This window comes from Emiliania huxleyi, assembly GCF_000372725.1.
Source record: "Emiliania huxleyi CCMP1516 chromosome Unknown EMIHUscaffold_201, whole genome shotgun sequence".
Classification (NCBI taxonomy): Eukaryota; Haptophyta; order Isochrysidales; family Noelaerhabdaceae; genus Emiliania; species Emiliania huxleyi.
In genome coordinates this window covers 243,022-253,812 of record NW_005200589.1, presented here as the reverse complement: position 1 = coordinate 253,812, position 10,791 = coordinate 243,022, and the positions used below count along the sequence as shown (strand labels likewise).

The 10,791-nt window shown below is 64.5% G+C and overlaps 4 protein-coding genes across 4 annotated transcripts; 1 reads left to right on the top strand and 3 right to left on the bottom strand.

Annotated features, from left to right (window-relative positions):
• Nucleotides 1-3,497: 3,497 nt before the first annotated feature.
• Nucleotides 3,498-4,549, bottom strand: EMIHUDRAFT_234190 (hypothetical protein; the record flags this gene model as incomplete). Its single annotated transcript, XM_005781467.1, has 2 exons — nucleotides 3,498-4,172; nucleotides 4,388-4,549. The coding sequence occupies 2 exons, from the start codon at nucleotides 4,547-4,549 to the stop codon at nucleotides 3,498-3,500; spliced, it is 837 nt and encodes a 278-aa protein (XP_005781524.1).
• A 321-nt stretch (nucleotides 4,550-4,870) lies between these two features.
• On the top strand, nucleotides 4,871-5,325 carry NAD-ME_3 (NADP+-dependent malic enzyme; the record flags this gene model as incomplete). The annotated part of the gene is made up of 2 exons (XM_005781466.1): nucleotides 4,871-4,960; nucleotides 5,023-5,325. Coding segments are annotated over 2 exons (393 nt in total), but the record flags the coding sequence as incomplete, so codon positions are not given.
• A 902-nt stretch (nucleotides 5,326-6,227) lies between these two features.
• Nucleotides 6,228-7,436, bottom strand: EMIHUDRAFT_113881 (hypothetical protein; the record flags this gene model as incomplete). Its single annotated transcript, XM_005781465.1, has 1 exon — nucleotides 6,228-7,436. The coding sequence occupies one exon, from the start codon at nucleotides 7,434-7,436 to the stop codon at nucleotides 6,228-6,230; it is 1,209 nt and encodes a 402-aa protein (XP_005781522.1).
• Nucleotides 7,437-9,205: 1,769 nt separating this feature from the next.
• Nucleotides 9,206-10,066, bottom strand: EMIHUDRAFT_456849 (hypothetical protein; the record flags this gene model as incomplete). The annotated part of the gene is made up of 2 exons (XM_005781464.1): nucleotides 9,206-9,785; nucleotides 9,939-10,066. Coding segments are annotated over 2 exons (277 nt in total), but the record flags the coding sequence as incomplete, so codon positions are not given.
• Nucleotides 10,067-10,791: the final 725 nt, after the last annotated feature.

The window sequence follows — 10,791 nt, the reverse complement described above, 5'->3', positions numbered from 1 at the left end:
GGGAGGGGGGGGGGGGTCAAGGGGGGGGGGGGGGGGAGGGTCCAACCCCGCCACAACCAAAGCGGGGGCAGGCGTGGCGAGAGGGGAAACTGCCCCCATCGGGGGCGAGTCTCGCGGAGCGCTTGGGGGGGTCAGGCATCGACCGTTGGGACGGGCGGGGGGTGGGGTGGGGCGTGTGTTGCGTATCGGGGCGTGCGGGGGCAAACTAGGGGGCGAGTTGCTTTGCGGGTTACCGTTGGCTGTGAGCTGTGTGTAAGTGTGTGCTCCTGGTCCTGCCGACAGAGCGCATCACATCCGACTGGAGACTGGACCGAAAAGTCAGAGCACAGAGGGCGTGTTCCGTGTGTACAATGCCACACAGAAAAAAAGGTACGGCGTAAGGTGTTTAACGTCTCCAGCACGATGACACAACGCTTGAAAAACCATTCTGACGAGCCTCCGAGCATACTTGTGTGGACGTTTCGGGCTCCCATCCCCCCGCCCCGGATCCGTGGGCGATCGCACACGCGGCTGGGGGGCACGGCGCGAGGTGCCAGGTGGCGCTTACCACTGAAAAGGAGGTTTTGGAGCCCCTAAAAGCGTCATAATAGCCGCACGTTTGCACTCGCCGTGCCTTGCCATCTCCGAGCCGCGCCCCCTCCTTCAGTTTTAAGGCGAATCGGGTGCCGAACTCGGCGTCGACAGCTTTGGCTCGACATCTTTACCATTTTGGCGAGCGAGAAACGCATAAGCCGCCCCAGCGAAATGGCCGATACGGCCGGAATCGGAGGCGGCGCCGGGGCGGCTTATGCGTTTCTCGGGGTCGTGTGGTTTAGCCGGATATCGACCTGGTGTCCCGTGGGGAAGGTATTGAACTGCCTTAAAACGGAAGGGCACGTCCTGTTCACGCGATGGCCAGCCGTGGTGTGAGCCCGAAGGGTCGGCGAGTCGGCACAGGCCAGCAGAGCCCTTGGTCAATTTGGCTCTGACGCCGTGCCAGTAGTCGGCGCGCCGCGATCTGCATACCTGTTCGTACCTCTACAGTAGTGCGGCCACGTGTATTGCTGTTCGGCGAGCCGCGTTCCGCTCTCTCGACCGTGAGGCCAGTTGGCGGGCGCCTAAAGAGCCTGGTTTGTGCGTCGAGCGGTGAGCTCACAACAGACACCGTCCGAGCCCGATGTACGCCAGGCGTCTCATTCCAAGCCCACTACGCATTCCCACGCGCTCAGGCGCCGCTCGAACCCCACCTCTTTGAGCCGGTTACCCCGCGGCAAGGCAACTCGGCGCTCTAGATGTGCGCGCTAGGCAGTCTCAACGCCGATTACTGCCGAGCGCGCACGACTCGTAGGCGTACCGGCGTGCCGCTGGCGTACTACGCGACGGTGGAGGCGCGTGGAATTGCTCAAAAGGCATGCATCTGTCGGAGAGCGTGCCGCAAGACCTGATGTGCCTCCGCTCCAGGTGTGTGGCAGTTCGATGGATCCAGCCCAGCGACCTCTACGTGACGATTGAGGACTGCTCTTCCCCTTCGGCCGAGCCTCCAGTCCCTGCCACCGTGCACTGGCGCCAGCGAGCTCCATTCAGATCCCGCACGCGCGATCGGCAGTCGAGTTACAACCCGCAGCTGTGCTGTGTGCGCGCGCACTCGAAACGTGGTTCGGCGATCTCTCGGCGACCACTCGTCGACTCGCGCCCAGACGCGAGGTGCGTGCTCGCCCGGCCCCCCGTGAGGGGACTAGGCCATTTTTAGCGAGATCGGGGAAATCACTCTCATCGCCCGCCGCTCACGCTTCCCTCCCTCTCCCGCGCCGCCGTCTCCGGTCCTAGCCTGCGACACATTGAGACCTCACGCCCCGCGACTGTCTTCCACGCTCGCAGGCGGGCCTATCCGCCGTGCCACTCCATGCATGATCATCGCTGGGGGCAGCGGTGCTCGTGCGACTGCGGATTCGGCCTCACCTCACGCCCTCTGGCCTGCAGCTGCACGTTGCCGGGCGCCATTCTCGAGCCCTCTGGCGAATGGGCCCAAATCCGGGCTCTGAGCACGCCTACTGCTGACGATCTATGTAGCTAGTGCGGTGGGGTCTGGCGCAGGTGCGCGAGACCGTCGCCACAGGGGGGGGCGCGCGATTATGTGGGCGCTCCCGAGGGGGCGAAACCGCGTGTTCAAGGGAAACGAGGCGAATTGCGCCCCCAAAATGGTCCTGAGCGGCTCCGTCGCAAAATTTGAGGGAAAAAACTCTGACATTTTACGAACTCCTTGGCGACGCGCGCGCCGCGTCGCCAAGGCTCAGCGACCTCGGTCGTACAATCGGCCGGCTGCGCGGGTTTTCGGCGAGTTTCCCGCGCACCGGCCACGACGGACCAACCAGACCAAAAATCGCGACGCTCGCGCGCAAAAATCAGCACAGAATCAACGCTCACGACGCTCTCGATGATCTCGATGATTCGAGGATTTGAGGATGGTGAGGGGTGAGGGTGAGGTGTGCCCCCCCCCTCCCCCCCCGCCCGGCCTCGAACCCGCAGCCAACCGGCCCGAAGGCGAACCTCTGACCGCTACGCCAGCCACCAATGCACAAACCTCGACGCCACAAATTTCTGAACCCCATACACCCATGCACTCAGCTCACAATCAGCACCCTACACAGTATGATTCCCGCGCGTCTCGCGCCCCAACTGACAACTCACCATTGTCCCTCGGACACCACTCTCCAGCCGCGCTACTTTCGCCCACCCACCGCTCTCGCATGACATCTCGACAAGCCTCATCTCTGGGCCCAGACTCCTAAGCACTTCCCCTGCTCGCCCAGGACCACGAAGCGCCGCCCGCGCGCCCATTGACCCCCCAATCAACCCACGCTGTCCCTCAATCGCCACCCGCCAGATGTACTGCCCTCGCCCACCCAATACTCTCACCCTCCTAACCCGGACAGTCCAGGTACAGGAAAAGCGGGGAGCGGGGCCCGATCCAAGGAGCACCCCGTCGGCCCGGGAGGGCTGTGAATTTCGGCGCGGGCGGAAGGCTGCCTGCAGACGCTCAGCCCCCGGCTGAGCTGCCGAATCCTCCCGGCTAATCCCCTGACCTGCCGCCTGAAACGGGACAACATTACACCACCTCACACACACTCCCCCCTCAGGGCTAAGCAGTGCGCAAGTCCACCCGAACTCTAGGCGAGGCGTCGACCACTCCTTCGGAATAGCTCTGTCAGTGGCTGCACTAGACGCCCAGTGATGGCGCGCGGCGCGGGCGGATGACTGGAAGAGAAAATGCGGAGATGCTAGCTCGCAGGTAGATGTGCTCAGCCAAGGGTAGGGGATGAGGGGAATGTGTCAGTGTGAGGGGTGCACCAACCGCAGAGCGTTGTGTTTTGCCTTTGAAAACTGAACAGTTTTTTTTCTTAAACCCGAGCGAGCGCCCCCTGCTATACACGGGTAGACGTACACACGTACACAGCGGCTCATAGCCCAGCGCAGCGCCCCCTGCTTAGAGGGAGCGCACTCTCATATCCGCTCTACGGCTAGAAGGAGCACATGTCGTCGAGGATGTCGACGGGCTCGGCGCCCTTCTGGTGCACCTTATAGTAGAGCGGCTGGAAGTGGTCCTCCCACGGCTTGGGCATGTTGATCTGGATGCCTCCGACCAAGATGAGCTTGCCGCTGCCAAAGTCGGTGTTGATGATGCCGAGGAGCTTCTCCTTAACCGCCTCGTACGCGACGTGGATCAGCGCCTTCATCTGATCGTCTGAGGACTCGATCTCGCCGAAGCGGCGGTTGATGCGCTGCTTGAGCCACGACTGCTGCATATCCATCTCGTCAAACTCGCCGGCCTGGCCGCACTTGCAGGCGGCGTACGCGCCGAGCACCGCCCCGCACGCGGTCGACTCGTGCACCTGCCCCTCGCGCAGGTACTTGCCCAGTTCGCCCTCGTCCGAGATGGCGATGTGCGGGCCAAACAGGATGATGATGTGGCCGTCATCCGGCACGTGGTGCGAAAAGGCGCCAAAGCCAGTCTTGCCGACAAAGGGCGCGCCGCCGATGCCGCCCATCGGGAAGCACTCGCCCCAGTGGTCCGCCATCAGCGTCGCCAGGTCGCCCTTCTCGTTGTTGATCTCGTCCGGGCAGATGGACTGGCCGTAGATGGTGTTCTCCGCCGTCAGGCCTGAGCGGGCCAAGGGAAGGGTGTAGGTGGTGGGCTGAGACGGTCAACGTGCCGTGCGAGGGCGGCGGGTGGCGGCGCGCCGTACAGCTTCTCGAGCACCTTGGTGCGGGCGACCACCGCGGGGCCAGGCAGGGCGCCGGGGAAGCAGCGAGAGAGCGTCTGGGTGGGGTCCGGGGAGGGCGCGGGGTCAGCTCTGGCGCGGGGTCCAGAGAGAACCGGGGTGCGGGCGACGGGCGAGCCGCCACACACCTGGCCGCACTTGGAGTCGGTGGGCGGCGACCACTGCAGCCAGGAGAAGGCAGAGAGGTCGACGGGCTTGGACTTGCCGAGCTTGTTGAGGCGGGTCTCGACCTCCTCGATCGCGGCGGCCTGCGGCTCGACCTCCTCGCAAACCGGGTACGGAGCAGCCATTGTCTGCGGCGGAGGGCGAGCGGGGGCTTGCGCGTATAGAGGCGGCCTCCGAGGCGACCGTTGCCTGGGACCGGGGGGGCTGCTCGCCTAATCAGCCTTGTCGCTAGTCGCGTGGGGGGGGGGGCTTACGTGGGCAAGGTGATAGGGGTGATTTCATCATCTAATCAGGGAGCGCCGAGGGGATCATATTCTGTTCGCCGAGGGAGGGAGGCTTAATGTTCTGAGAGGAGGAAAATAGGGTAGTTTTATTTCGTATTTTACCTTGATTCGGTGGTGGCCGCGATGCTCCAGGTGCAGAGCGACAAGGGCGACGCTGGCGGCCGGCCAATCGTCTTTGCGCTCTCCAACCCCAAAACGCAGGCCGAAATCACCGCCGCCGACTGCTACGCTTTTTCCGAAGGGAAGGCTGCCGTGAAGAAGAGCGCCTTTGACCCGCACGCGGCGCGTGGACGGCTCCTCGCCCCAACCTGTAGGCGATCTTTGGCTCGGGCACCCGCTTCGACGCCGTCGAGATGAACGGCAAGATTCTCGAGCCGGGTCAAGTCAACAACTTCTTCATTTTTCCAGGCATGTCCTTTGGCGCGTGGAGCTGCGGCGCGCGCTCGATCCCTGAGAGTTTCTTCATGGTCGCCGCCGAGGCGGTCGCCAACGGCCTCGACGCGCACGACATCGAGGTGGAGTCGGTCGTGCCGCACCCGAGCCGCATCCGCTCGATCGCGGAGGGGGTGGCCAAGGCGGTGGTGCTCGCGGCGCAGGAGAAGGGGCTCGCCACGAAGACCCTCGGCGCGGGCGCGGCCGAGGTTAGCGAGGCGCTCGCCGGGCTAATGTGGAGCCCCGCGACTGAGACGCGGCAGTCGCTGCGCCGCGAGCGCAACTCGACCGACTTCTCGGGCGTCAGCGTCTGCGAAAAGGACATGGCGGACCACTGAGACAGGGTGCCAGGGTTCGCTAGGGTGCGGGAGGCGCGACCAGATAGCTACCCGCGCGCCACGGGACCGGCTCTGGTTAGTGGTGTGCGGCCCTCCCAGCAGGCGCGCTACGGCTTTAGCTCGGTCGTCGGTGCGCCGGGAGCCGGCTGACAGCGATGTGCCGTGTGTGAGCGTGCTGCAGCCTCGGCGGCGGCGCTGTCCCCAGGGCGAGCGTTTCGCAAAACACAGTCAGGCCCGACTGGACACTGGTTCACTCGCTTTTTTGCACCGCGCCGGTGTGGCATTTTTTATCGTCGTCACCACCTCACAGGCAGCAGCCAGCTTCCCAGGCTCTCGCGAGATACGCTTTAACGTGAGCATGAACGTGTCAACGTGATGAGTCTCTCTCTCTCAGACTCTCTCGTCACATAACGCCGAGGGCGAGGCCCGAGAGCAGCCAAGAGCCATCAACGATCAAGTGTGCCGTCGCGAGAGCGCGTGCGTCTGAGCGATCCGCGCTGTGTTTATGCATTATGGTGTGAGGTCGCCCGCACATGTATGCATGCCGAGTCACAAGTTACCACATGCACACGCTGAGGCTGAGTCACGTGATTGCCCTCTCCAGTGACTGTCTCCTCACCGCTGAGCGGGAGCGAAGCAGCGAACACCGGCACTCACTGGTCGTGCAGAGCGAAAGTAGAGGAGCGGCGGCGGCGGCGAGGTGCAACGGGGCTGGACCAGCCAAGCGCGACCTGCCACTGCGATCAGCGTCAAGAGCCGTCCGAAGGCAACCGCGGCGCGCCCTCATACTCTTGCCGCTCCGCCGGCAGCTGCTCGGCCGCCAGCGCCCTCGCTCGCTCCGCCGCCCTCAAGCTCTCTGGCGTTGCGGAGCCGCTGCCGGGCGAAAGCGGCTCGCCCGCGGCGACGGCGCGGCACAAGCGAGGCAACGACCCGCCCATCGGGCACTCGATGGCGCCGTCGGGAGCAAAATGGCGGAGGGCCCACGTCGCGCAGTTGTCCGCCTCCAGCAGCGGCCTCAGCGCGCGGGCGCCCTGGTAGGACTCCCCCGCCATCGGTGCGACTCCGCGCTCGTGTCCGCGCACCTCGACCAGATGCCCGCCGTGCTCCTCGCCCTGCATCTCCGCCCACGCGTTCAGCTTCTCTGCCTGATCAGCAGTCAGCTCGCCGCGGTGCAAGCACATGATCTGTCGGCGCGTCGTCGGGTTGGCAAGCGCCTTTGCGTAGAGCGGGCACGGAGACACGACGACGCCAGGCTCGTGCGAGACGACAGGGAGGCCATTCCGGAAGCCCTGTCCATAGAAGCCAAAGGTGGTCGGAGGTCCCATCTGGTCCTCGTCCTTGACCAGCACCGCCAGGTGGCCGACGTCCATGTTTAGCACCGCATACGGCACGTACAGGATCTGGACCTCGAGCCCCGCCCGGTACCTCTGCTGGCCGCCGACGTCGGTGGACTGCCTCTTTAGCCGCTGAAGCCCTTGCTCAGCCGTCAGGTGGCGGCGCAGACCGCCTCCTCCCCGGGGAGGCGTGGTGTGGAGGGGGTGCTGGCTCTCTGCTTCGGCAGGCCCCTCCTCCGTCCGCATCCGCTGCATCGCCTCCCGCACCACCACGTCCGCCGCAGCCTCGCCCACGTTCGTGTACGACCAGCCCGGGTTGTCGGGCGCAGGCGCCTCGGAGGGCTTGCGCTCCTTGGGCGGCTTGGTCTTGGCGCTCCGCTTCGCCGCCGCCGCCGCGTCCGGCGCCTCGTCGCTGCTGCTCAGCCGCTGCATCGCTTCACGCACCACCGTATCCGTCTCGGCCTCCCCGACATTCGTGTATGTCCAGCCAGGACTGCCGGACGGCCGCGTCGTGGGCTCCTTCTTGGCGTCGCAGAGGGCGCTGCGACCGGCGGCGGCAGACGCGGCGGCGCTGGCGGCGGCGGCGGCGGCGGAAAAGCCCGGTGAGAGGCGGCGGAGCAGCATGCGGGCGAGCAGGCGTGGCGAGCCCTCGGAGGCGGCGCGGCAGGCGGACTCGGAGTCGGAAACCACCCGGGCCGCCAGGGCGCGTGGGGAGGCCGCCAGGGCGAGCCCTCGGGCGTGGCGAGGCGGGGGGGGCGAGAAAACAGTAGAGAGCCGAAACTCAACAAAAGAATTCTTAAGATGCAAGCCTCTCTCACAGCACACTGGCAACAAGGGACCGGCAGGCGGCGGCGTCGCAGGACGAGGCAGAAGAGAACGACGCGACAGAGGAGGAAGTGACAAGGGAGAGACCGACGAGAGTGGGACGGCCGCGAGGTGGCATGTGAGTGAGTGACACACACACACACACACACGAGGTGGCATGAAGGTTGCAGCGAGAAGCGGCGAGAGACTGCGAAAAGAGATACGACGAGGCAGACTCCCCAGGGTGGGCGACGGCTAGCGCACCACACTCCTCTCCTTAAAATCCCTGTGTGGTGGCGGCGTGCCGTTCTCCTGCCGCCGTGGGTGGGAACGTAGGAATGTCACTGGCTCGAGCGGGCGTAGAGCGGGAAGTGTTCTGCGTTTATTCTTTTTTGAAGTACGCCTCGAAGTTGCTTTGTCGGCCTCTCCCGACTGGAAGAGCCCCCCCCCCTTCTTCCCTTAAAAACCCCGTGGGGGGGGGGGGGGCCTTTTTCCTCCCCCCGGGGGGGGGAAAGTAGGAAATTCCCTTCCTCAAGCGGGGGTAAAGGGGAAAATTTTTTCGGTTTTTTTTTTTTTGAAAAACCCCTCGAAATTTTTTTTTGGGCCTTTCCCGGGGGGAAAAGCCCCCCCCCCCCCCCCCTTTTTGGGCCCCCCCCCCCCCCCCCCCGGTCGAGCCGAGGCGGCGCACACACCCCCTGCTTTCTCCTGCAGGTGGAGGAAAGGTGCAAGTCAGAACGATGGGCTTGCCCATCCCGGAGTGGTTCGATCCCACACAAACCCGAGACGGTGACGGGAAGCGCACGGCGGTCTCAGGCCCAGTGAGGTAGTGCGCCAGTCCAACCCGGATCCTGCTGAACAAGTCCCTCTTGTAGCTCGATCGGTCACACCGCCATCGCCGTCGGGGAGAGAGGGGACGACACTGCTTCGGCAGCGTGCACCTCAATCCTGCACCGTGTTTGTTATGACCCCCCCCAATGAGCACACCAGCGAGGGAGGGCGAGACGATCGAGGGGTCCCGTACCACGCGGAATCGGCCCTATCCAGTGCTCAAGTGCTCAAGTGAAGATCGGTGATCGAATTTCAAACGCAACATCGAAACAAGACGGGCGTCAACTTTGGCAACATGCCCGCAGAGAGCCGCGGCCTATTTGTGCGTTATCTCGAGTTCTTTGCGGCCGACGAGGGTGTTGGAGGATCCTCTCTCAGCGCGGCGGCCGCAGCGGTGGTCGGCATAGTACTCCTGATCATTATTCTCAGTACTGCGATTAACTGGTGGTGTGGAGGGCGTGTGAGGAAAGAAGCAAATTCACCAGCGGCGGAGCAGATCGCGCAGCTTCGAGCTCGCGAGCAGGAGCTGCTCCGGCGCATCGACGAGCTCCAGAGACGGGAGCAGCCACAGAAGAAGGAGGAGTAGCGCGCATTTGTGCAAACCCGCAAAGCCAATGAGCAATGACCAATGTGGGCGTGCGCCGTGCCGCGTACGCGCCGGTGCACGGAGGGCGGCCCGCCGGCCGGCTCAGCCTCAGGGCTGCGGCTGGCGCCTGAGGGCGGCCACAAGCCAGGACAGTTTTGAGAAGCGTGTGCTCAGTACTTCAGAAGGTTCGTCGATATATATCGAATAAATTACACCTTCCAAGGAAGTCAGTCCGGAGCGAGCGGGCGGACTCCGAAAGTATAGTGGTCAGAGCAGAGCGAGATGCGGCCGCCGGCGCCGTCAATAGACAAACCGAAGGCAGCCCCTCCGCGGGTCAGGTACGCGCACCATGCCACAGGGATTCCGTAACGGTGGGCGCCGAGCGAGCACCTGAGCCACTGGCGAAGCAGCAACAGCAACAGAAGAGCCAACAGCAGCAGCTGCAGCATAGCCGTGGGCGGCAAGGGAAACCGCGCCGCAGACAACGCGCGCGCCGCTCACCCGGCGACCGCAAGATTGACCGAGATCGCCCCAGGCGAGAGATCGCCCCAGGCGACCCGAGGTCACCCGGCGACGGCGCGCATCGGCGGCGGCGGCTCGAGCGAGTCAAGTCCACCCATCTGTTGGATGGCGTGCGACAGCTCGTCGTCGTCTAAGCTCATCGACGGCAGCACGTAGGTTGGCCTGTGCGCCTCCATGTAGCTGCGCAGCGCCGCCGAAGCGTAGTACGGCCTCGTCTCGCCGTCGTTCTCCGCCTGGCGGGGAGATGTGTGGGAGACTGCGGGAGATTGCGGGAGGTTGCGGGAGATTGTGGGGTAGTACGGGAGACACCGTCAGAGACTGTCGGAGATTGTGGGAGATCGCGTGAGATCGCGTGAGATCGCGTGAGATCGCGGGAGATTGCTCGCCTGGTCGACCAGGAAGCAGAGGAAGATCGCCTCGACGGCGGCGTCGAAGACGACGAGCCACGCATTGGCGATCGCATAGATGAGCACGAAGGCGAAGCACGCGACGCCAGACCCGTTGTCGGCGGCGCTGAAGGCGGTGAGGGGCGTCGAGAGCGCGGCGGCGACGGCGGCGGTGCCGACCGAGGCGATCGACAACTTCCCCAACGAGAGGAGGAGCCGCTCCTGCGAGATATGGGGAGATATGGGGAGATACGGGGAGATACGGGGAGATACGGACAGCTTTACCGAGCGAGAGGAGAAGTCGCTCCGGCGTGGGAGATGGTGGGAGATATGGCGCTCCGGCGTGGGAGATGGTGGGAGATATGGCGCTCCGGCGTGGGAGATGGTGGGAGATATGGCGCTCCGGCGTGGGAGATGGTGGGAGATATGGGGAGAGATGTGGGGAGAGATGGAGGAGACGTCGCTCGTGCGTGCCGAATACGACAACCTCCGGGGCGGGAGGACGGCATTGTGCAGCGCTTTCAGACAGCTCGTGAACCCACGGGGCTCCGAATGCAGTGAGGACAGCGGAATTCGGCCGAACACATCGAGATATGGGGAGATACGGGGAGATACGGGGAGATACGGACAGCTTACCAAGCGAGAGGAGAAGTCGCTCCGGCGTGGGAGATGGTGGGAGATATGGCGCTCCGGCGTGGGAGATCGAGATATGGGGAGATAAGAGTGCGTGTCCTCGCGAGCGCTGGTTGGGAGACAGGAGCGCGTCTTGCGCTTCTAGGGTCGCCGCTCCCCAGCTGCCAACACGAGATATGGGGAGATATGGGGGAGGATACGGGGAGATGTTCCGCTTCTA